We start from the raw sequence: 20,874 nt of genomic DNA on the forward strand, positions 1-20,874 counted from the left end.
CAAGGTCAGTGCCTAAACCTACGTTTGGAACGTTCATTCTCGTACAAACTACATTTCCATCCTCCATCAACATCCAGTTACAAAAACACGTGCATTAAACTCCTCCTTCTAGCAGTCATAACCCACTTTAAACCAATCGTCTCTCCGTCAAGTTCTGACTTCCGGTTTGAAAAACTTTCGGGTTTTCAATCAAAACGCATTTCCTGTTTTTGAGTTTTCTCGCTTCTGGTTTCCGACCATCCGCCATCTTTGTCCGACTTATGTCTGCAGCCTGTTCCACTTGAGTGGACGTAGTTTACGGGACGCATTTCAATGTGACACGCAGGTTCTCCAATCACTTCCGTCAACACGCGGTTCTCTTCCCGTTCTCTCTAAACATGAACTTAAAACGTGGGCTCGTTTCTTCTCAACATAGCTGGAAATACATTTTCAGAATAATGTAGAACATTTTCATAAGTCGTGAACCAAATCCGCGACCAGTCGTACTCATAATTAAAACAAAAGCACGTCATTCAGGCGCAGTTTTTGCGGCTAACTTTAGCTCGGCAGGGTCTTGTTTTGCTTTTCCCAGGGCGCAGTGAAATATGGAGATCGACGGCCTCGACTTCTTACAAACTCCTCCTGCGAAGACTGTGAGATTTGGGGGCAGTGTCGCTGAGACATTAGCTAAACACAAACAGGTGCGTGCTACCTTTTCCTGCTTTGGTTTTGTTTGGATTAGACTTCAGTGTCAGGTTGTAGTTGTAGGTAGTTGGGTAAACGTCGATAGACGCATATCTGATACTAGATCCAGGGAGAAATGAACATTTGGCTGTTTATCTTTTTCTTTGAAGGGAGATGCAGGTGATTACGAACTACTGAGACATCAGCTGTCTGATCCTGCGATTAAGGTAATACTCAGTGTTTGAAGTTTGCATTTAACACTGCATTTAATTCACAGCTGGACTCTGTTGGTTTAACTCAGCAAGTAAATAAAATCCACTCACAGTTTTTTCAGAACCTCGATGTCGTCCTGACACATGAGGTTGAAATTGATCATTTAACAGCTTTTCCCCTAAACTCTGACCGGTTGTTACTAACTTCTGAATTTACCATAACAAACATCTAAAGCAGATGTTTGTGATGATGCTGTTGCCAGATTTAAGCAGATGATCTTTGCCTCATCGTCGTGTGGCTGCAGAGCAGTCGCCTGAATCCTACTCATCGACAGGCTGATGATGCTGCAGCTTCGTTGTTGAAGGCAGTGAATCAGAGGAGCTGACTCTAGCTCTCTAAAGCATCTACGTGTCAGCGTTCTCTGTCCCATGGCTGCATAGACATTAGTGGGGTTCTCACGGTGTGTGCGTCTCTGTAGTGGTCTTCTCGTAGACCTGTGACCAGCACTGTTCCACATCCAGCCAAGCACAGGCCAGTTTGTTGAGCTGCTCGGTCAGTGCGTTTTCTCTGTTGACAGGACGCTCAGATCATCAACTGGCTGCAGGAGTTTCGTAGCTGCGTGACCCAGTTAAACAAGGACCATGAGCAGCTCATCTATACCATCTTGGTGAGTGCAGCTCTTTTATCTATTTGATCAATTAGGTTGTGGTCACATTTGACACAAATCCTTTATGAATTCATATAATTTTTTTGTCTTTTATATCATATTCTGATCTATTACTATGTTTTAACTCTTCAGCCTCTTTATCTCATCTTCTGTCAAGTGTTTTGATCTTTTATTGTATTATCCTTTTTTATTATTATTAATAATTTTTTTCCTTTTCTGCGTGTGCACGTGTTCCCAGAGGATTCCTTGGGTTGGTCGGAGCCAAGCTGTGGTGGAGGAGTACATGACCTTCCTCAGTAATCTGGTCTCAGCACAGACTGTCTACCTGTGTGCTTGCCTCAAGATGGTGGTCTCCCACTTCACCCCTAGTACGTTTTCCTGACTCAACCTGCCTGTTAAAGTTTCAGGGTCCATCCTGACTACAGTTCAGACATAACAGCAGTATTCCCTGTCGCCTTGGACACTTGTGGGTTCGATCGATGGTTATAATATTTTGCCCATCTGTGTGTGTGTGTTACCAGAGAGAGTGACTATCTGTGAGGGAGGAGTGGACATCTCCGACTCAGATGATGAAGATGAAAGTAAGAGACATGTTTTTTTTAATGCCCAGGTTTTCTGAGCCGCCAGATGCAATAACTGAGGTGCTGAAAGGCTGCTGTTGATTGAGGGTTGACACGTATGAGCTTCAGAAGTAAAATGTGTTTGTGAAGCTTTAACACACTGCATGCTGTAACTGCTTTTTTTAAGACCTACCTAGAAACTTCAATCAGTGTCACCAGGCGTTGCAGCTCATCGCCAGATATGTTCCATCGTAAGTCTCTTCCTGTTTATAACTTTACCATTAGTGCCTTCATCTAATATTTTAAAGGTCTATTTTGATTTATTTGTTGACTGATAGCATCCTTAATTTTTCAAATAAACTAATATGACCCAATAATAATAATAGTCTGTAGACAATGTTAAGAAGGGGCTGACAGGTTAAGAGCCTCGCTTAGCAAACAGGGATGTTGTGTTCAGACATTACTATGGTTATTATACATATTATTATGTAGATTACTGTTACTAAATAAAGTCTAAACTTCCAGAGTATCAATAATTGTGGCTCTGATTAGACTCAGAGTCCACTCTTAGCCTTAACATGTGATTCAGTATCATAATCCCCCGTCAAATCAGCTTTACATGTTATCGAGTAAATTACATGTTTGAGTTTTAATAGTTTGAGTTTCTGTCGTTCTGCAGCACAAGTCGCTTTCTGATGCCAATTCTACAAGAAAACTTCCCCTTCATTCAAAAATCCTCCAGAGTGCTGGTAAGTGCCAGCGTCTGCATTGCGTTTGTTTGTATAATGGGAAGAACATAACCGTGACACAGGTCAGTTACTAGTTTGATGGTTTGTTTGTAGGAATGTTACGTCCACAACCTCCTGAGGGCCACTGTGTACATACCATCCATCCGACGCGACGTACTGGAGCTGATCATTGCACAGATGCTCAAACTGGATGTGAGTAGTTTGCCTAGTGACAGGTTAAAGGCAGGCAGGTCTTCAGTTGCATAAGTGGCCTTTAACGGTGTGGGTTTGTTCATGCAGGTGAGCGTATCGCGCTCAGACATCGAGGAGGCCGAGGAGAACCTGGAGCAAAGCCGGAGGCTGGAGGAGCACGCAGAGGAGGGACTCTTCCATATGGTAACATGTGAACATGCTTCGTGGTTGCAGGACACAGAGGTTCTTCAGTTCTGCAGTCTGTTCTGTCCCTCTGTCTGTCTGACAGGACGAGGACGTGTCCGCACCCTCGCCCCATAGCGCCGCTGCCATGGCCCACCCTGTGGCCGAGAGGTTGGACACGCTCATGGCAGTGCTCATGGCTTACATCAAAGACGTCTGTCACGTCGACGGTGAGCCAAGCCGCTCCTAGCGAACGCGTGTCTGAGCGTCCGCCCTCATGTCATGTGCTCGCCCTTGTGTGGTTCCTAGGCTCCCTCCACGTGGAAAGGACCAAGGAGCTGTACAGAGATCTGCTGGCTGTGTTTGACAAGCTCATTTTGCCCACGCACGCGTCCTGCCACGTCCAGTACGCCCTGTTTTACCTCTGCAGCTTCAGACTGGTCAGTGTTGCTGTGATGTGCATGTAGCTGTAGGTGATGTTTACACATCAGATGTTCTCCAAAGATGGGAGAATCTTGCTGTCGTTGGTTTTGATGCCTGTTGTGTCTGTTTGTTACTGGACTCAGACGCTGGCGGAGGCTTTCCTCGATCACCTGTGGAAGGTCCTGCAGAGCCCGTCTCAGCCTGCGGTCCTCCGCCAGGCTGCCGCCGGGTACCTGGGCAGCTTCATAGCCCGAGCCAAGTTCGTCCCTGTGCTGTGAGTGCTTCTGTCATTTACACCTTCAGGTCTGGGTGCTCCAGTCACACACTCAGCCGGTACAGGGGCTACAAACCCTTTGTTTGGGTCCAGTCAAGTTGAGCATGTCCCTGTCTGCTCCACAGCACCGTGCGGGCCTGCCTGGACCTGCTGCTCTCCTGGATCCATCGCTACATCGACGAGCAGGACAGCAGCAGTAAACAGGCCTGCTGTGACGTCAGCCTGCACGGGCCCTTCTACACGGCCTGCCAGGCCGTGTTCTACGCGCTCGTCTTCCGACACAGAGCCATGCTGGAGGCCAACTTGAAGAAAGGTCGCTACGCAGCTCTGAGCTACTGTTGTGAAGCATTAGGAAGGTCAGCGGCGTCGGTCTAAACATGTCTGTGTGCGTGTGTGTAGGTCTGGAGTACCTTCAGAGTCTCAACCTGGAGCGGATTGTCATGTGCCAGCTGAACCCTCTCAAAGTGTGCCTGCCCTCAGTCACCAACATGTTCGCTGCCATCACCAGGTATGTGATGTGAGGTGACGCCTCGGGGCACAAACTAAGCAGAGGCTGGGCTTTTAACTTGGCTTCTCCTGCTCCATCACAGGAAGTATCAGGTGGTGTTCTGTTACACCATCATAGAGAGGAACAATCGGCACGCGCTGCCGGTTCTCCGCAGCTCTGCAGGAGGCGACAGCGTCGTCACGAACACCAACCCCCTGGACAGCTTCTTCCCCTTCGACCCCTACCTGCTCAAGAGGTACAGACACGTGGTTCTGTTCAACGTCACTCCTCAGTTCAGAGGTGTATGAACACATGAGAGTCTGTGTTATGGACGGCAGCTCACCAAACTGACCCCAGTGTGACCGCATTACATATCACTGATCCCAGATCAGCTTTAAACAGTTTAAACAAATCAGGTCAGATGGAGTCTCTGGTGAAGTGGGTTGTTGCTGGAGTGTGTCGCGTGTTTGATTTGTTAAAACTGATGACACGGCCAAAAGCGAGGGGGAGGGAGGGAGAATCCACTCATCCAGATGAGTGAGCAGTGATGAGGAGCCAGGAGGAGGAGGAGATGAACCGTGAGCATCACAGCTGAGATGGCAGGAAGTTAAACAAAGGCTAGAGACACGGTAACAACCTCACCTGACGTGTCTGCTGGAGATTATATCCTTTACAAACGACTTTCATGGTCTTGAAACCTGATTAATCCTGTGTCCTGAGCACATTCACACACATCATGATGGGCAAAATCTCTGATCATGAGCATGGAATAGTTTGACTGACGTGTGTAAACACCGTAGGGAGGACTCAGATTGGCGAAAAAGATGAACCGGGACATAAAAAAATCACAAAAGCCTTATGCTAAAAGGAGCTGGAAACAGTTAAAAGAGAAAACTCCCTTTCACAATAACAGTACTAAGAAACTACTGTCTGTACCTGACATACTTAGAAAATAAAATAAAATATTTTCTGTAAGGAGAAAGATTCATCATTCATGTGATCTGGGTTTGAGCCTTGGCTACAAGGAGAGAGCTCAGACCTGTGTGTTCTATGTTTCCACATGGAGGATGTCATCCTGTAAGTTCACAGATGTTGCACATGATGTCAGCTGTTTCCTTCCAACAGGTTAACTGGGGTCTTTGCTGGTGGTTTCCTAGAGAAGCCAGTTGTTCATGTCTTCATCACATGAACGTCAGTGTAACACGTGTGTTTCTCCAGGTCCAGCCCCATGATTCAACCTCTTTACCAAGTGTGGGAGGACCTGGCCGACACAGAGCTGCTTCCTGCCAAAGAGCAGCCACAGGTAACGTGATCGTATTATCATAACGTTGTGAGTCGTGGATCTGTCACATCTCAAACTCGCCGTTGTTGTTGTCAGAGTGTGAAGGAGGAAGAGGACGACTTCCTGTGTGGGGAGTCCTACGACTCCCATCACATCCGGAGCCCCAGCAGCGTGGGTTCTCCGCCCTTCGCCCCTCTGCCGTCGCTTTAAGGCTCCACCCTCGATGGACTCCCTGCTGTGACTCCTGCGAAGGAGCTGCCGCATAATGTGTGTGTGACGTGTGCAATGAAGGTTGTTTTTCAAACGAACTGAAGAACCAGTGAGATGAACTAATCTCTGTTCATGTCAATGTTCGTGTGTGTGTATGTGTGTGTAATGTTAATAAACTGAAATACACAGTTCTCTGTTCATGTTCGACCAGAGGGCGCTTGGTTTTAATGATGCTGGGAACCTGTGACACGTGTAAAACCTGATGACAAATGATGTCAAGTCCGCTTCTCAGTTAGTTCTTTAATATAAAACAGTAACAGAAAGAATATGAGGCCACACCAAGATGTAATCTGGCTGTATGACAAGACATCACTGTTTAAAACGCATCATCTGTCTATAGAAATAACAGATCCACATATGATGGACGGCTACGAGGTCTACAGAACTATAAAGCCTGTCCTGGAAGCAGGAGGCGACATGAACCATGCATGATATGAGCAGAGGTCTACTGTCTAATGACTGGGCACCAGACTCAATGTGGGACAAACCAGTTCAGACCAGTCCAACCTTGACATGCAACCAGCGTGTGCGAGTGGACGCTCGTCCCACACAGCCGGAGCCACATCATCATGAGGCCGAGCTGCTCGCGGTGCAGCTCACTTTAATTTGGCAACGTGCTTCTCGTAGACACTTCCGAACGTCAGACTATAAGAGCAAAGCTTTGGTGTGAAACGTGGAGTCAGAAGGTCGCTGGGGGCGGGGTCGGATCGGACGTTGGGTGTGAAGCCAGTGGTCGGTTCTGCCTCCGGGCCCGCGCTCACAGGGGATGACGGCTGGCACCCGGTGCCGGCTGCGGCTCCGCTGGCGCTGCAGGTCCGTCGCAGACAAACCACACGTCAGTAACTACAGCGTCTTCCCTGCTCAGTAAAAGGCGCCACCAAACGTAACCACATACTGGTCTGCACCTGGGTCGTGGGCCGAGCTGCTGCAGACTCCCTCCACCAGCTCCTTCGCCTCCGCAGCCAGCTGAAAGGCACAGTCAGGAAGTGGTGAGGGGGTGTCAGGGCTCTGGGTGGCTGGAGACGGGCTTGGAGATCTGGTGCCTCTGGAACACACACACACACACACACACACACACACACATGAGAGATGGTGACGGCTGGGTGTCCAGTTGGACCGGTTCATGTTGCACATCTCTTACCCTTCGCCTCCAAACAGGCTGGGTGTCATCAGCACTTTGTGGACGTTCTGCAGGAAGAGAGAACAGAGGCACAGTCAGTCATTTCCATATATGGTCATTTTGCTGATGACTTCCCATCATCGATCAGATCCTGTTACATCAGATTTCAAATGAACCTGACAGGAGAAGCCTGCACCTCGTACCTGTGCGAAGCCCAGCAGCTTCCTGTTGGACACCTCCAGGTGTTTCCTGCTCAGCTCTGACTTTCTCAGCTGACAGTCGATGGCGGTCAACCTCCGGTTCAGCTCCAGCACGTCCTCCTGACACACATGGAGTACACACAGTTATCAAGTTAGAATTTACAAGTTAAGATCATTGATCAATGCTTTTTGTCTGGTTTCTGATCAATTAATCTCTGGTGCATCCTCACATCCTAAAAGACACTTCACTGATACATCACATTCGCTTATTGAATTTCTTTTTTTCTATTGTAATTCCTATTTCTTCACATGTTGCAGAATCTCACCTTGGTGGCCTCCGCGCCTTGTGCTTGTCTCTTGCTGGTCAGCTGGTTCTTCAGGTCCTTGATCTCGGCCTCCAGCAGCTGAATGACCTCCTCGTAGTCCTGCTCAGCGCTGCCCGGGTTCCGCTGCACCACCTCCGCCTCGGCCGCTTGCAGGCGGCTTTTCAGGCGAGTGTTTTCCTCCACGGTCAAACAGGCTTTCTGGGGAGAACGACGCCGCGTCCGTGAAATGGGCGTCGCTCAGGTAATAAGTGAGAGCATGTAAACAACTCACCTCTGAGGTTTTCTGCAGCTCCTCCTCCAGGGACTTCTTGCTGTGCTCCATGTCCTTCAGCATCACCTGCAATAGGATTAACAGCGTCACTCACAGACAGACAGACAGACAGACAGACAGACAGACAGACAGACAGACAGACAGACAGACAGACAGACAGACAGACAGACAGACAGACAGACAGACAGAGGAGTGCGTGACTGTTTTCACCTTGAGTTGCTTCATCTGCGTCTGCAGCTGCTTCACCTCTGTGTGGAACTGCTCCATCTCCTCGCTGCTGTAGCTGCACTCGGACTCGTACGTCTGCAGACACACACACACAACATGGAGGTTGAGGCTCATTAGCTCCAAACATCTGACTGCTCGACTGAGGAGGAGGAGCGGGAGGTGAGTGTGGGCTCATGGAGCTGCACTGATGCTGGACCCGTCGGCTCCCTGCCCAGCGTGCGCTTGGTGCTCAGCGTGAGTGACACTGCCGCTGTCAGGCCCTGTAATGCACGGACTCATCCAGTACCAGCAGGACCAGGTCGTGGTCCAGCTCAGCTCCCCAGCCTCGTATGGTCCAGTCTGACTGTTCCAAGTTATCATCATTGTGGTGTAACATGGGGCCTTTAACACTAGGCCTGTAGGTAGAAGTCTAAGCAGAGGTATCTTATGTCAGCTGGTCCATCTGCCGTCCAGTACATTCACATCCTTAGTATCTCCATGTTCCGTCCATGTTGATTTGTTCCTGCTAAATAAACTCTGGCTTTGTTTCTGGCTGGGTCCTTCTCTATAGGGCGTTAACGCTAATGCTGGAGCGAGGAGGCTGAGATGTGAATCTGTACAGATGTGATCAGAGGCCCAGCTGCTTACAGGTGAATGGAACGCCGACGTGTCCATCAGACTGGCTGCCTCGTGGTAGGAGAACATGAAGGGCCCGTCCTCCAAACCCAGCTCCTCCAGGTTCTCATGGAAGATGCTTCTGGTGGCTTCCACAAAGTCTAGAAGGGACACAACTAATCAGCATTTGGACTAAACACTAAACACTATTTAGTTCATCTGTAATGGTTTACTTGTTGTTTAGAGAATGATGACTAAACATCAACCAGAACCACAAAAGAACACATTCAGAATATTGCAGTTTACATTTCTTTGCACCCTGTGACCAGTGGAACTAATGAACCAGTTTAATGGGCTGTACCTCCATAGGCCACGGTGCCTTGAGGGTCTGTGGTCAGACTCTGTGCCAACGTCTTCCTCTTGTCTTCTGTGACCTCCAGGCCAAGGAACGACAGGGCCTGAGACGGACACAAAAAGTCAGTATCCACTGATCTGGCATCAGCTTGATTCTAGTCTGTGCAGAAGTCTGACTGTTCCACCAGACGCGGAAATTGGATGAGACGTCTATTCCTTCTCTGGTGTCATTCAGAGTGAATGAAAATGCTCAGACGCGTGGGAACAGACCCTTGAACTCTTTCGGTGACCTTTGACCTGCCATACATTCCCTATTTACCCGTCATAGAAAGTTTTATGTCATATGTCTCATTAGGTCGTAAACTGAGTAAAGAGAAAAAAAGAGTTCAACGACTCTACAAAGTCAGTCAGCTGATCTAGTCTCTGTGACAGAAGTAGTTAGTTTAAAACTAGCTAGTTTTTTGTATTGCAATAAAAAATAGTAGACACAATAAAAAAGAAAAGATTAACGTCACAGGTGGTTCCTCATCTGTGCTCGTTCATCAGAGGACAAAGAGCGACAATGGCGACGACTCACCAGATCCAACTTGTCTGATTTGAGGCGGATGTAGGGGTCAAGGGTTATCTTTGGTTTGGCCCCTGCTGGTAACTTCTGGCTGGTCGACCCTGGAGGGAGACAAGGGAGGAAGTGGCATCAGGGGGAAACATGCCTTCACGGCCTTCAACAGAACCAGCGCACCACACACCTAGTAAACAACAGCTCTGGATAATCCGTAGTAGTGGTGTGTGTGCGCATGTGTGTGTGTGTGGGGGGGGGGGGGGGGGTATGATTAAAAAGATGGATGATTATGTAGATGAGCATGAGAGAGGAGTGTGTGAGACAGGACGGCAGACGGCCACAGACTCATTAGTTTGATGTGCGTCTGTCCCACATTTGAATAGACGCAGGCTGGGACCGATTCTAGTCTCGAGCCGAGCTGCACACGAGCATCACTTCAGATCAGCAGGTTGTTGTTAGAGGAAACAAACAGACACTCAGAGCTTCCAGTGATGCTCTGTAGTTCACATTATTTATAAAATGACTGAAATAACCGCACAAACGCATTAATCTCAGTCATGACCATTCAGACCTCGGACCAGAGGAAGGTCTGCGTTCACCTGCCTGCATGTCAGAAAGCACCTGGTCCTGCGTCAGAACACAGATTATTCATGGCTGAACGCGTCTGCTCACCTCGCCATAAACTGCTGACATCTGTCACTGCTAGCAACAGGCTGGACCAATGGGAGCCGAGGGAGCTAAGTGGTCAAAGCACCTAGAAAAAATCTTTAGCTGTGGTAATCCAGGCCAATAGGATTGGGCCGGGCCGGGGAGCGACTCTGAACCGGTGCCTGTTGGAAACCCCTTGATTTAAATGAAGACTGAATGATGTGAAACGGGTTCAATCATTATCTGTCAAGTTATGGATCTGTGCTTTTAAGACTTTTTAAGACTTATTATTATTGTTATTATAAGTTAATAATAATTAATTGTTTTTAGGCACGAAAACTAATTTAGACAAGAGAAAATGTGAGAGACTTGACATTAGATCCAGAATTTAAAAGGTCCAGTTCTGTACCAGGAGGGAACGAGGCCTTTTTCTATGAGCCGGGTCGTTCAGCCCATAAAACACAAAAATCCCAGAAAACACACAAAAGTATTTTTATACTAAAAGAAATCAACTAATGTTGTCTGATATTTAAATCACTGAAACAAGAGTAAATAATGAGTTTGTTGTGGACTATTTTTAGTCATCAAATAAGATTAAATAGGATTAGATCAGATTAATCAACATTCTGCTCCAGCGCGCGCGTGTTTGAACGGAGCACGTCAACAGCAGAGCTGACACATAAGAATCATAACCAGACTTTCATATGTTCCCCTTGACGCGCTGCTGTGTGTTTTCTCTGCACTGGGAGCATTCCGTCTGTGGTCCATATGTGGGTTCCTCTCACACTGGTCCCTCGGGCGCAGCCTGAAGGTGCTGGTGTGTTCACTGTACCTGAAATGTGGATGTCTGGCGGGCAGATGTCAGGAGATGGAGACGACGCTGGAGGCTGCTCCTCTGCACAGATCTGCAGAAGAAGAGTTCAGATGCCTTGTTCTTGTGTAATAACAATATAAATGACTCGACGTATTGAGGAGGCAGCTGGTCTGTGTCCATGTGGGACACAGGTCTGGACCGGGTTCCTCCTCTGGTGAAGCACCAACCTCTGGTGACTTGATGTGGACCTTTAACCGTCCAGAGCCGTGGCTGCTGCCCGAGGCCCGCTGCACGCCGTTGTGGAGCGACGTGCTGCTCGGGAACAGTCCTTTACCGGGGATGAAGGCGATCTCCACCGTGCTGTCTGGGCTAAAGACACGAGGGCCGTCAGCAGCAGCAGCAGCAGCAGCAGCAGCAGAGCGGAGGGGAAGGACGTGGGACACACGTACCTGTGTTTGACTTTGTTCACCAGGGTTCTGGCCTCCTCGTGGGTCACGCCTATCAGTGACTCCTTGTTTATGGCAATGAGCTGATCTCCAGGCCTCAGGCGTCCGTCCTGCGCAAACGTGAGACGGACGTGAGTCACGCTACGGAGAAACCAGACCGATGCTGTGTGTAAATGCCACACATGTCCCCAAACTTCAACCCCCAGAGATCAACATGAGCAGGTAGAAACTGCCCCTCCCTGCCTCAACAGAGGTCAACAGAGGTCAACAGAGGTCACAGAGGTCACCAGAGCCAGGTCCACTTGAATACTAACACTGAACACAGTAAACTAAACAGCAATTACTCCAGAGGATGGAGCACATCAGGCCCAGAATCATGTAAAAGACAAAGAGCACTGGTTGGACGTTCACGTTCTGCACAGACAGGAGGTTTGAAGGAGGAACTGTCTCTCTGTCTGACTCCTTGTATCATGTTCCCGCGACGGAGACCAAACCACTGCACTCGTCCCCGTGAAGCACACACTGGTCCACCTGGAACGGCGGAGCTCAGGGTTCACCCCGACTCGCTGCCTCCACTGCTTCGTCCACATAACGAGCCTGTTCTACAGAAACCCCACTGGAAGAAAACAGTCCAGAAGCCACGATGAGCACATACAAAGACAGGCTCTTACCCGGTGACAGTCTCCTCCAGACAGAACCTCCTGGATGAAGACGGCAGGTCCGTCGGGCCGGTTCGAGCCTCCTCCAAGGGTGATCCCTAAACTGCTGGACCGGGCCACCGACAGGAGCTGAATCACTCCTTCACCTGGATGACTGACACCACACACAGCGTCTCCTTTAGCTTCTCTTTGCTCGCGCAGTCAAATGCTAATCATCAGCCTCTAGCAGAGTGAGAACATCAGGGCGTTCGTCAGGTTTTACCTGAGGGAGCGGAGCATGGGCCCACTGCTGGGGTACGTGTTCTGAGAGCCTGCTGGACTCAGGAGCAGCGGACTCTGGGAGCGCGAGGAGGAACCGGAGGACGTGCTGTCGAGGTATCGGCCTCCTTTGAGAAAAGATTCAACACGTGCTTCAACTGCATAGACACCGGCCGCTAAATGGGTCCAGGTCCAGAATTCTGCACAGATTCTCGGCTGACTGAGCACTTAGCCAACCTTGCTGGATGGGAGAGTTCCGCGTCGACCCCGTGCTGCCGTTGGAGCCATATTTCTCCAGTAGCTCAGCGAATTCTCTCCTAAAAAACAGATGAAATCGTTTGAGACGCGTCACTTCGAGCACATAGATTCTTACGTCAGTTCAGTTTCTTTTAATGGAAGTCTGACATGCAAATAAACAGCGTGTCTCTGAACAGGATGGAGGCCTCTGCTCGGACCCGTCCTGTCCGTCACCCCTTGGTTTTAGAGGTTCCTGGGTTCCTTTTGTGTTGAACCACCTGTCGTGTGGTTCTTGTTCATGTCTTCTTGTCTTTCCCTGGTTTTTGCGTTATAAACACCTCCGGTTCCCCTCCAGGTTTCCTCCAGGTCTCCTTCCAGCCTGGCTCGGGTCCTGACCTGGATGCTTTTGTGACTCCATGAGCCTGGTTCTGTTTGTGCGTCGCTTGTTTTCTGCCTGTGATGCCTGCTGTCGTCACCTAGAAACTGCCAGTGTTGACGTTTCCTAGACACTCGAGGTGTTTGATCCTCACTGACCTTGAGCTTGTGATGTGGTGAGTGCCAAAGGTCCATTCCTCTCAAACATCCCTCACACATCTGTGTAAGTCTGTGTGAGTGGGATGATCCATCCATTAATCCAGATGATTAAACATGTGTTAAACAGGTGCCTCGGTTTTAACACAATGAATCATAGACCTTTGAGTTCCGCTCATGAACCAGGTGACGTGTTTACCATTTATTTTTACCTGCTCGTTGTCATTCGACTCCGAACTACATCACCAGCTGTGACACTGAGGATGTTTAAACATCAAACAAACACAAGACAAATAGTACATGAAGCTACTGAATGCAGGACTGAGCCTTGACATGACCGACAGACGCGTTCTTACTTGGCTTCTTCGTCCCTGGCTATGAGAAGGCGCATGTGATTGGTGGCAGAGGCAGCTCTCAGTATGTCCACAGCTCTGAGGAGCAAACGGAGACGAGCCTGCGTTAAAACCGCCGCCGGAGTCAAACACGGCCTCAGACCTCATCGCTTACCTTTCACTTGTGACTCCTACAAGACTGTCACCGTTGACCTCCAGGATCTGGTCCCCAGGCAACAGGTTCCCTGTCAAGGATCAAAGAAAGGCCGGACAGCACTTCAGCGCATTTACCTTGGACTGAAGGAGAAATGCATTGCATGCATTCAACACATAATAACAAAGATACAACGTTGCTGCTTCTTCTTTGCAAAACTGAGACACAGATGGAGATGAAGGTGAAGGACCAGAGCCTCCTCACCGTCACATGAAGCCAGTCCACCAGGTAAAATGCGCTTGACGTACACGCCGAACTCCTCTCCTGTTTGCTCCTTCACGCCACCGATCACTTTGATTCCTGCAGTCAAAGGGTTAAAATCACTCAGCAAATCAAATCACTTTCTTTTCCTATTCTGTTCCATAAGAAATCAAAAGCATTTCAGTTTGAGCAGATGGAGAAGATATTTTGTTGAAATATCATGGGACCATCATTGTGTGACTCAGTTCTGTAGCTTGTTGACGTCAACTAAAGACTTTAGAGCTTAAATAAATGAGTGCTTCTTTCTTTCACATCTGCAATTTCCTGGTGTCAAAGTGTCCAAACCCTTAATTATTATGACAGTTAACGTTTAAACCCCATGATAGATGAGGAAAATAACACTCACTCAAAGCTGAAACCACCACAACCATGAAGACAACTCGAACCTCCATAATCCCCAACACCAGGAATACACCAGTTGTAGTGCATCCCCGTCCCCATCGCGCTCTGTTTATTCTGCCATAATAAGTCAAACACGGGTCCGATGAACTCACCCAGGCCGTTCTCACAGTCCGTGAACTCCATGGAATGAACAGCTCTGTCGACTCCATATGGACCCATGAGCGTCCTACAGAGGACGAGATGAAGACCACATATAACACACACAAACAGGACATGACACAGTGGGGTCCCACATGAAGCAGCTCATCTGACGTATGAATTACAATGTCGGTTATGACGCTCAGCACTAATAAATCTCCCCACGGCTCCTGGAATCGTGTCGCGTTGTACTGATGTTCAGACAGTCAATCACAGCTGAGTCATTAAACACGCAGGCTGCTATTTCAAACACGAACCTGTTTTCTACTGATGTGTTGTTTACACAGCTCATAGAGGAGACATGAATATTAGCCTCCGGCTAATTCAGCAGCGTTAATAAGCACCATTAAATGAAAGTAGAAATTAGAGCGGTTACTTTTTGTCATTTGTGTTGAGTGAATGAACCACAAACAGGAGACGCTGAGTGCTTTCTGTAGCTGAAAGGTCACGGGTGGATATGAAGACTCTCCTCATTCACTGACATTATTAAAAATGAATATAAAAGCTCAACGGTACAAAATCAAATTTAAAAGTCAAAAGGTGACTGAAGCTCACTGCTCCTATTGTGAGTGAACGCAGCAGCAGCAGCAGCTCCAGACAGAACCACAGTCTGGAGCCAACATGTCACTGTCATCATGCGTTTATGCCTTTAATAAAGTCGTAAGGAGAAGAGAATTAACAAAATAATGATAATTGTGAGAAGAAAACAATACAAGTGATGAAGTACAAAGTTATCTAGAAGGAAATCTGAGACACGTGTAGGACTCAGCTTTATCATCTTTAACACGACGCGTGTGATGCACGAAGCGTGAAAGCGTCCGCCGCCGTTCGACGAACGTCAGACCAGCAATGACTTCTAAACGCGATCCAGCTCGGATTTGGTTCCTCGCGCGACAGATGGAGCGTCTGCCCCGTGCAGCGCAACCGTCACCAAAATAGCACCAGACACCACACAATTAAAAGCTCAGCTCGGTGGTTTGTAACTGATGTGTTGCTGCTAATTCCCGCAGCAAACGAACGCGTCCACCCTCCGCCGTCGTTCCGCCGAGCGCCCGCGACAATTAACGGCCACGTTCCACAAACGCCGCAGCATCCGCACGCGCTCCGCTCATCGCGGCGCTCGTGGGCGAGCGGCAGCGCCAGACGAACCTGCTGATGATGACGGCTCCTTTGTACATGACGGAGAACGTTGGCATCTTGGACATGGAGGCCGCTGGTGGCTCGGTCCGTGGCTCGGTCCGTGGTTCGGTCGGTGGCTCGGTCCGTGGGTCGGAGCGCGGCCAGCTTTCAGCCTCCAGCCCGCGGCCACATCACGGTCCGTCTGAACAGTCTGCCTCTAATTCCGGTAACGGAGCGCTCCAAGCATCTCCACCTTAACCCACCCGTTTAATCTCTTACATAACGAAAGTCGGCGAAAATTAAAAAAAGGAGCGCAGAGCTGCAAAGACCTGAATTCAGTCTCCAACGCACAGGTTTGTTCGGAAAACCAATATTAATGTATCATAATGTAAGAAAAATCCGTGCTGAGCAAAACGTGTTTTAAAACGTTCTCAAATATTAAAATACATAAACACTTTCGTCATGTTACGGTTCACTGCACATTATTTAGTGAACTCAACCCAAATGTCGCCACATCAGCAACAGATGAGCCGAACAGCAGGTGGGTCTGGTTTTAAACACGTTAACGCAGCGTCCCAGTTTAATCCCGGGATGAATCCATGACTTCCTCCTGTCGTTGGCCATTGAGCCACGAGTGACAGTGCTCCACCAGCGCTGCCAAACACTCCAGTCATCAATATGGTGATACAAAAAGCAAGGAAATACAGAACGGAGCCACTCCACAAACTGAAAACTCAGTTGGACCTGAGCGAGTGAGCGAGTGAGTGAGTGAATGAGTGAGTGACCTTCAGAGGCTCTTACACAAACATAACACTACAAAATAAAGAATGTAAACATTGTAGCACAAGAGAGTTTTACAGCTTCAAAGCACACAACTGTGCGCCTAAATACATTTAGATAAAGTTACACACTTAGAAGTACGATATATTTTACTACCAAAGTTAATCAGAACAAATGTAAAGATCAGCTCAGCATAATCCCCGATACACAGGAGCTGCTACATACCTGGCAAAGCCCAGAGGCACTTTCAACCTTTGCAGCATGTCTGCGCCGCAGGTCTGATGCTTATTGCTGCATTCCCTGCCTGTCGTGTGTAGGATGTCAGCTGATGGCGCTGATAAGCTTATGGCAGAAGGATCATGCAAACAAATCCATATGACACAACACTGTGCTAAAAATAGCTCTTTATTAGAGGGCTACTCCCGACAAAGTACAGATTATGCTCCGACTCGCTAACAAATATTTGTGTTGTTTATTTTGGATTAAGGAAGTAACAGCTGTGAGTCCTGCCTCCGTCTGATTCATGGCTTTTTGCTTGTTTTCAGCAAACGTTTGTAAAGATTGTGCCTGGGAAGAAAGACCAATCAATCAGCTACACCTCATCTGGTTACTGCTGGTTACTACTGGTTATATCTGGTTACTGCTGGTAATGTCTGGTTACTGCTGGTTATATATGGTTACTGCTGGTTACTACTGGTTACTGCTGGTTATATCTGGTTACTGCAGGTAATATATGGTTACTGCTGGTATATCTGGTTAGTGCTGGTTACATATGGTTATATCTGGTTACTGCTGGTTGATGCTGGTTATATATGGTTATATCTGGTTACTGCTGGTTACCTCTGGTGACCACTAATATTGCACCTCCACCTCCAGACATCCGCCTGGTTCTGGGCTTCATCCTTTAGCTCCCGACCAGCAGTCGGTCCCCTGCTTCGTGGGACAGTGTGCTTGCGGTAAGCGGGTTCTGGTGGTTCTGATGTGCTGGTGTGGTCTCAGGAAGAATCAGACCGGCGGCGTGATGTTCTTCTTCAGTGGATCGCCGTCAAATCTCGTGCCTCCTTCGCCCCTGGTTGGAGTCTTCGTCACAAACGGAGGTGATGCTAGTCCACGTCCAGTCGCGTTTCTACGTCTGAAACCCGGGGTTTGCTCTGTGTTATGTGGATCACTCTGATATAATTCTGTTAGTCCCTAATTCCGTTATTCTCGGTCCACTTGCGTTGGGGGTTGTGGTTTGGATGTGAAACAACCTCTAGTCTTCAAATGGTTTATTGTATGAACAAAGATTACTGGTGGACTTTGACAATGGCTGATTCCCACTCTGCTTTCAGCAGAACACGTGGTTCTGGAGCAATAAGATCTAGAACTGCTCGACACCAGGAGCCCTCAGAGCAGACGTGTCCATGTGGGTCAGTCGTGTCCTGCTGCTCTCTCTGTGTCTGTGGAGCGGGCAGCGAAGGGCTCAGGGAGTCTTCTGCCTTTAAATTTAGTCAAGTCAGTAAAATATGGTTTAAAGTAATAACCAGTTTAGGGTTATTGCCTGGATGATGAACCGGAGTGCAGGGACGCCAGCAGTGACCCTGCACAGCCTCAGAGGGCAGAGACTGACACAACAGCGCAGTCAGCTCCACTCCACTAATGGGCTGCGAGCTCAGAAGTCAGCAACAAGCAAACTGCCCCGAAGGCAAGAAAATTAAAGCCCAGCGGATCAATCATCACAGGAAACAAGTGCTTAAAAGCCAATAAAGACAAATTGAAACGTCTTTAGTGTCGACTGATTTTGATGAGGTTTTTACAGTGTTTGAATGCTAAAACACAGAGTCACATTATTTAGTCCAAGTGATAGTAAAGACATGAAAATAGTACAAGTAAAAACATGAAGATGCCAAAGACCATTATGTATTTATCATAAATTGTGCTCAGACCTTTGGTGTAATCAACAAACTCTAACCTGAGGCCTGGTTTTACTGACTGAACTGTCTGAACTACTGTAACTCCTTTTAACGCTGCTTCACAGCCTCTTCAGACAGACTACACTCATTTCCAGGTTGCTGGTTGGTGCTGATCAGGTCTGCACACCTCACACTACGGTAGAGGACATGAGGGTTTAGCGCTCAATATCTCAAGTTTTCAATGCAGCGTTCAATGGGATGCAGAACATGGGCCTGTGGTGTCTCATGGGTTTAAACCAGGAGATTCCTGACGTCCACTGTGGCTCTGCACTACGCGGAAAAGCCACACCAGTTTCATCTTTTAGTTTTCCATATAGCATTAGCCCACTGTCTCCCAAATAGCAATAGATACTTAGAGCAACAGTGAAGCAGCGGAGCACAGAGCTGCATTTGTAGCATCTGTCACATCAGAGACACTGAGAGCAGGAGACTGAATAAGGTCACGTATCATCTGTCACAGCCCTGAAGTGATGTTTGCTGCCACGGGAGAGAAGAAACATGTCACAGAGCATCAAGTCCCACCTCAGAATCAGGCTAAAAGCTCACACCACTGCGGATGAAGACTGCTTCATAAATAAAACGAACCAAATCTGATCTCTATCAAAGCAAACAAATGATGTTCACATCAAACTAGAGGACAGCCCATCATAAATAATTAAGATGCAGGCCAAAACGACTACAGGCCATTTGTCCAGGGTTTTAATTTATTTCATAAACCGTGGTCAACAAAAGCAGATGAACTGACTTTAATCCAAACAACAAGAAGGAAACCAAACACTGAATGTTCTCTGGGAACACCGGACATCAGCATCCAACTATGGCTGCAGCCGCACTTACCTGGTCTTAATGGTGGGGTTCATCCTCAGAGGAAACAGCCCCAGGTCTACGTCGTTGCAGTCGGGGTTAAATTCTAGGGCTCCTGAGACATAAATTAGGAAGTAGTCCCATAGCTCGGGCAGCTTCTGGGAGGAGAGAATCATGAGGCCAGCGGTGGAGGTTTGTGTTGAGGGGTGTCCGTCAGCTCGGGTTAACCCAGTGCTGCTGTGTAAGCCGCCTTTAGACGCTCATGCTCCCCAGCCTCAGTCCATTCAGCACTCACAGCTGACTGACTCCTCCCCAGCAATAAATTAACCCGTTGTTCCCAAGCTGACCCAATTTTCCACATTGTACCTAAAAAGTCATAACAATTTGGCTTCATTGTGAAAACTCTTATACTTCATTATAGTCAATACGTTGTTATTGTAGACAGAGTTTGGTATTTGGTGCCATTCTTAGAACCATCCCGGGATTAAAATGGCTTAATTGATTGAAAAGAATGGGTTTCTTTTATTTCTCTTTGTGTCATCTTTTGACTTGTTGTTTATGAAAGCAAAAATCATCCCCACAAACAAACAAAGCTCTCAGTAAACAGTAAAAACCTCCTGACCACATACGAGACAATAGCGTAGAATCGGTGGCGGTGTGAGTGGGGCTAATCCTTCAGCTTTGCTTCGACTTCTCACGTACCAGTAAATGAGCGAGAGTCCGTCGAAGCGCTCGAGTTCTCTCCCCCGCTGCTTCAGCAGAGACATGTTCTCCACAGGCGCTCCAGCTGCTCCGCTCTCACCGTGGAGCCCAGCGTCCCAGATGCTCTGCACGCGCGGCGGGAGGTGCCGGCTTCGGCTGACGAGGACACGCGTCAGCACTCATTTCCCTTCGAATCGATGAGACGACACCGCTCGTCTGTATTGAGTCTGTCGGTCCCGGTCTAGTGTGACGGACACGTGACCTTTTTACTGCTGACTGACTCTGTTTGACAGGTGCACGAGAACCCCAGGAATGAGAGAGTCAGTGTGGGGTTGTGTGTCTCTGTATTGGTCTGTGTGATACTGTGTTAGTCTATGTGGGTCTGTGTTAATCACTGTGGGACTAAATGGGTTGGTGAGCGTCTGTTGGCATTTGTGAGGGTTTGTGTTGGTCTACATCAGTCTATGTGGGACTGAGTGGGTTTGTGAGGGTCTGTGTTGGTATGTATTGTATGTATGTGGGTCAGTTTGGGTCTGTATTGGTCTAAGTGAGTCTGTGTGGGCCTGTGTGAATCAGTGTGTGTTTTTTGTTTGTGTGGGTTAGTGTGGGTTTATGTTGGCCTATACCGTGGCTCTGTGTGGAACTGTTAGTCTGTGATGGTCTGCGTGAGTCAGTGTGGGACTGAGTGGGTCTGTTTTGGTCTGTTTTTGTTTGTGTGGGTCTGTCTTGGTTTGTGTGGGTCTGAATGTTTTTTCTATTCTAACAGGTTTTATTCAAAGCCAAACTTCAGGAGACGAGCTCAGCTTTGTTTACTGTAGGATATCTGAATAGTGAATTATTATTATTATTATTATTATTATTATTATTATTATTATTATTATTATTATTATTATTATTATTATTATTATGTTTTCTACCTAGTCTACCTCCGTCTCTATTACCGTAAACATCGTATTAGCAGCGCACGTAAACCACGACAGGCC

The 20,874-nt window shown here is 48.0% G+C and overlaps 2 protein-coding genes across 6 annotated transcripts; one reads left to right on the top strand and one right to left on the bottom strand.

The window, feature by feature from the left end:
* The first annotated feature begins 326 nt into the window (after positions 1-326).
* On the top strand, positions 327-6,073 carry rrn3 (RRN3 homolog, RNA polymerase I transcription factor). Its single transcript, XM_029158863.2, has 17 exons — positions 327-680; positions 834-890; positions 1,454-1,543; positions 1,782-1,911; positions 2,065-2,124; positions 2,291-2,354; positions 2,783-2,852; positions 2,946-3,044; positions 3,132-3,227; positions 3,313-3,436; positions 3,516-3,646; positions 3,773-3,903; positions 4,029-4,216; positions 4,303-4,411; positions 4,494-4,646; positions 5,609-5,693; positions 5,769-6,073. Exons 1-17 carry the CDS (start codon positions 585-587, stop codon positions 5,880-5,882), a joined length of 1,797 nt encoding a protein of 598 aa, XP_029014696.1. The 5' UTR covers positions 327-584; the 3' UTR covers positions 5,883-6,073.
* A 94-nt stretch (positions 6,074-6,167) lies between these two features.
* Positions 6,168-19,971, bottom strand: si:dkeyp-72e1.9 (syntaxin-binding protein 4). 5 transcript variants are annotated; one of them, XM_055510639.1, is made up of 21 exons: positions 19,892-19,971; positions 14,489-14,562; positions 13,938-14,033; positions 13,695-13,764; positions 13,544-13,618; positions 12,657-12,736; positions 12,424-12,547; positions 12,174-12,315; positions 11,506-11,612; positions 11,284-11,425; positions 11,075-11,147; positions 9,613-9,701; positions 9,043-9,139; positions 8,715-8,842; positions 8,070-8,162; positions 7,860-7,925; positions 7,589-7,786; positions 7,266-7,382; positions 7,084-7,130; positions 6,838-6,987; positions 6,168-6,749 (listed from the first exon to the last, which is right to left on the bottom strand). In XM_055510639.1, exons 1-21 carry the CDS (start codon positions 19,954-19,956, stop codon positions 6,539-6,541), a joined length of 2,244 nt encoding a protein of 747 aa, XP_055366614.1. In that variant the 5' UTR covers positions 19,957-19,971; the 3' UTR covers positions 6,168-6,538. The 5 variants fall into 5 exon arrangements, with proteins under 5 accessions (XP_055366614.1, XP_055366613.1, XP_040927681.1 ...); XM_055510638.1 differs by lacking the exon at positions 19,892-19,971 and adding an exon at positions 19,223-19,470; XM_041071747.1 differs by lacking the exon at positions 19,892-19,971 and adding an exon at positions 16,659-16,711.
* Between the last annotated feature and the right edge of the window lie 903 nt (positions 19,972-20,874).

This window comes from Betta splendens, chromosome 8 (genome assembly GCF_900634795.4).
Source record: "Betta splendens chromosome 8, fBetSpl5.4, whole genome shotgun sequence".
Classification (NCBI taxonomy): domain Eukaryota; kingdom Metazoa; phylum Chordata; class Actinopteri; order Anabantiformes; family Osphronemidae; genus Betta; species Betta splendens.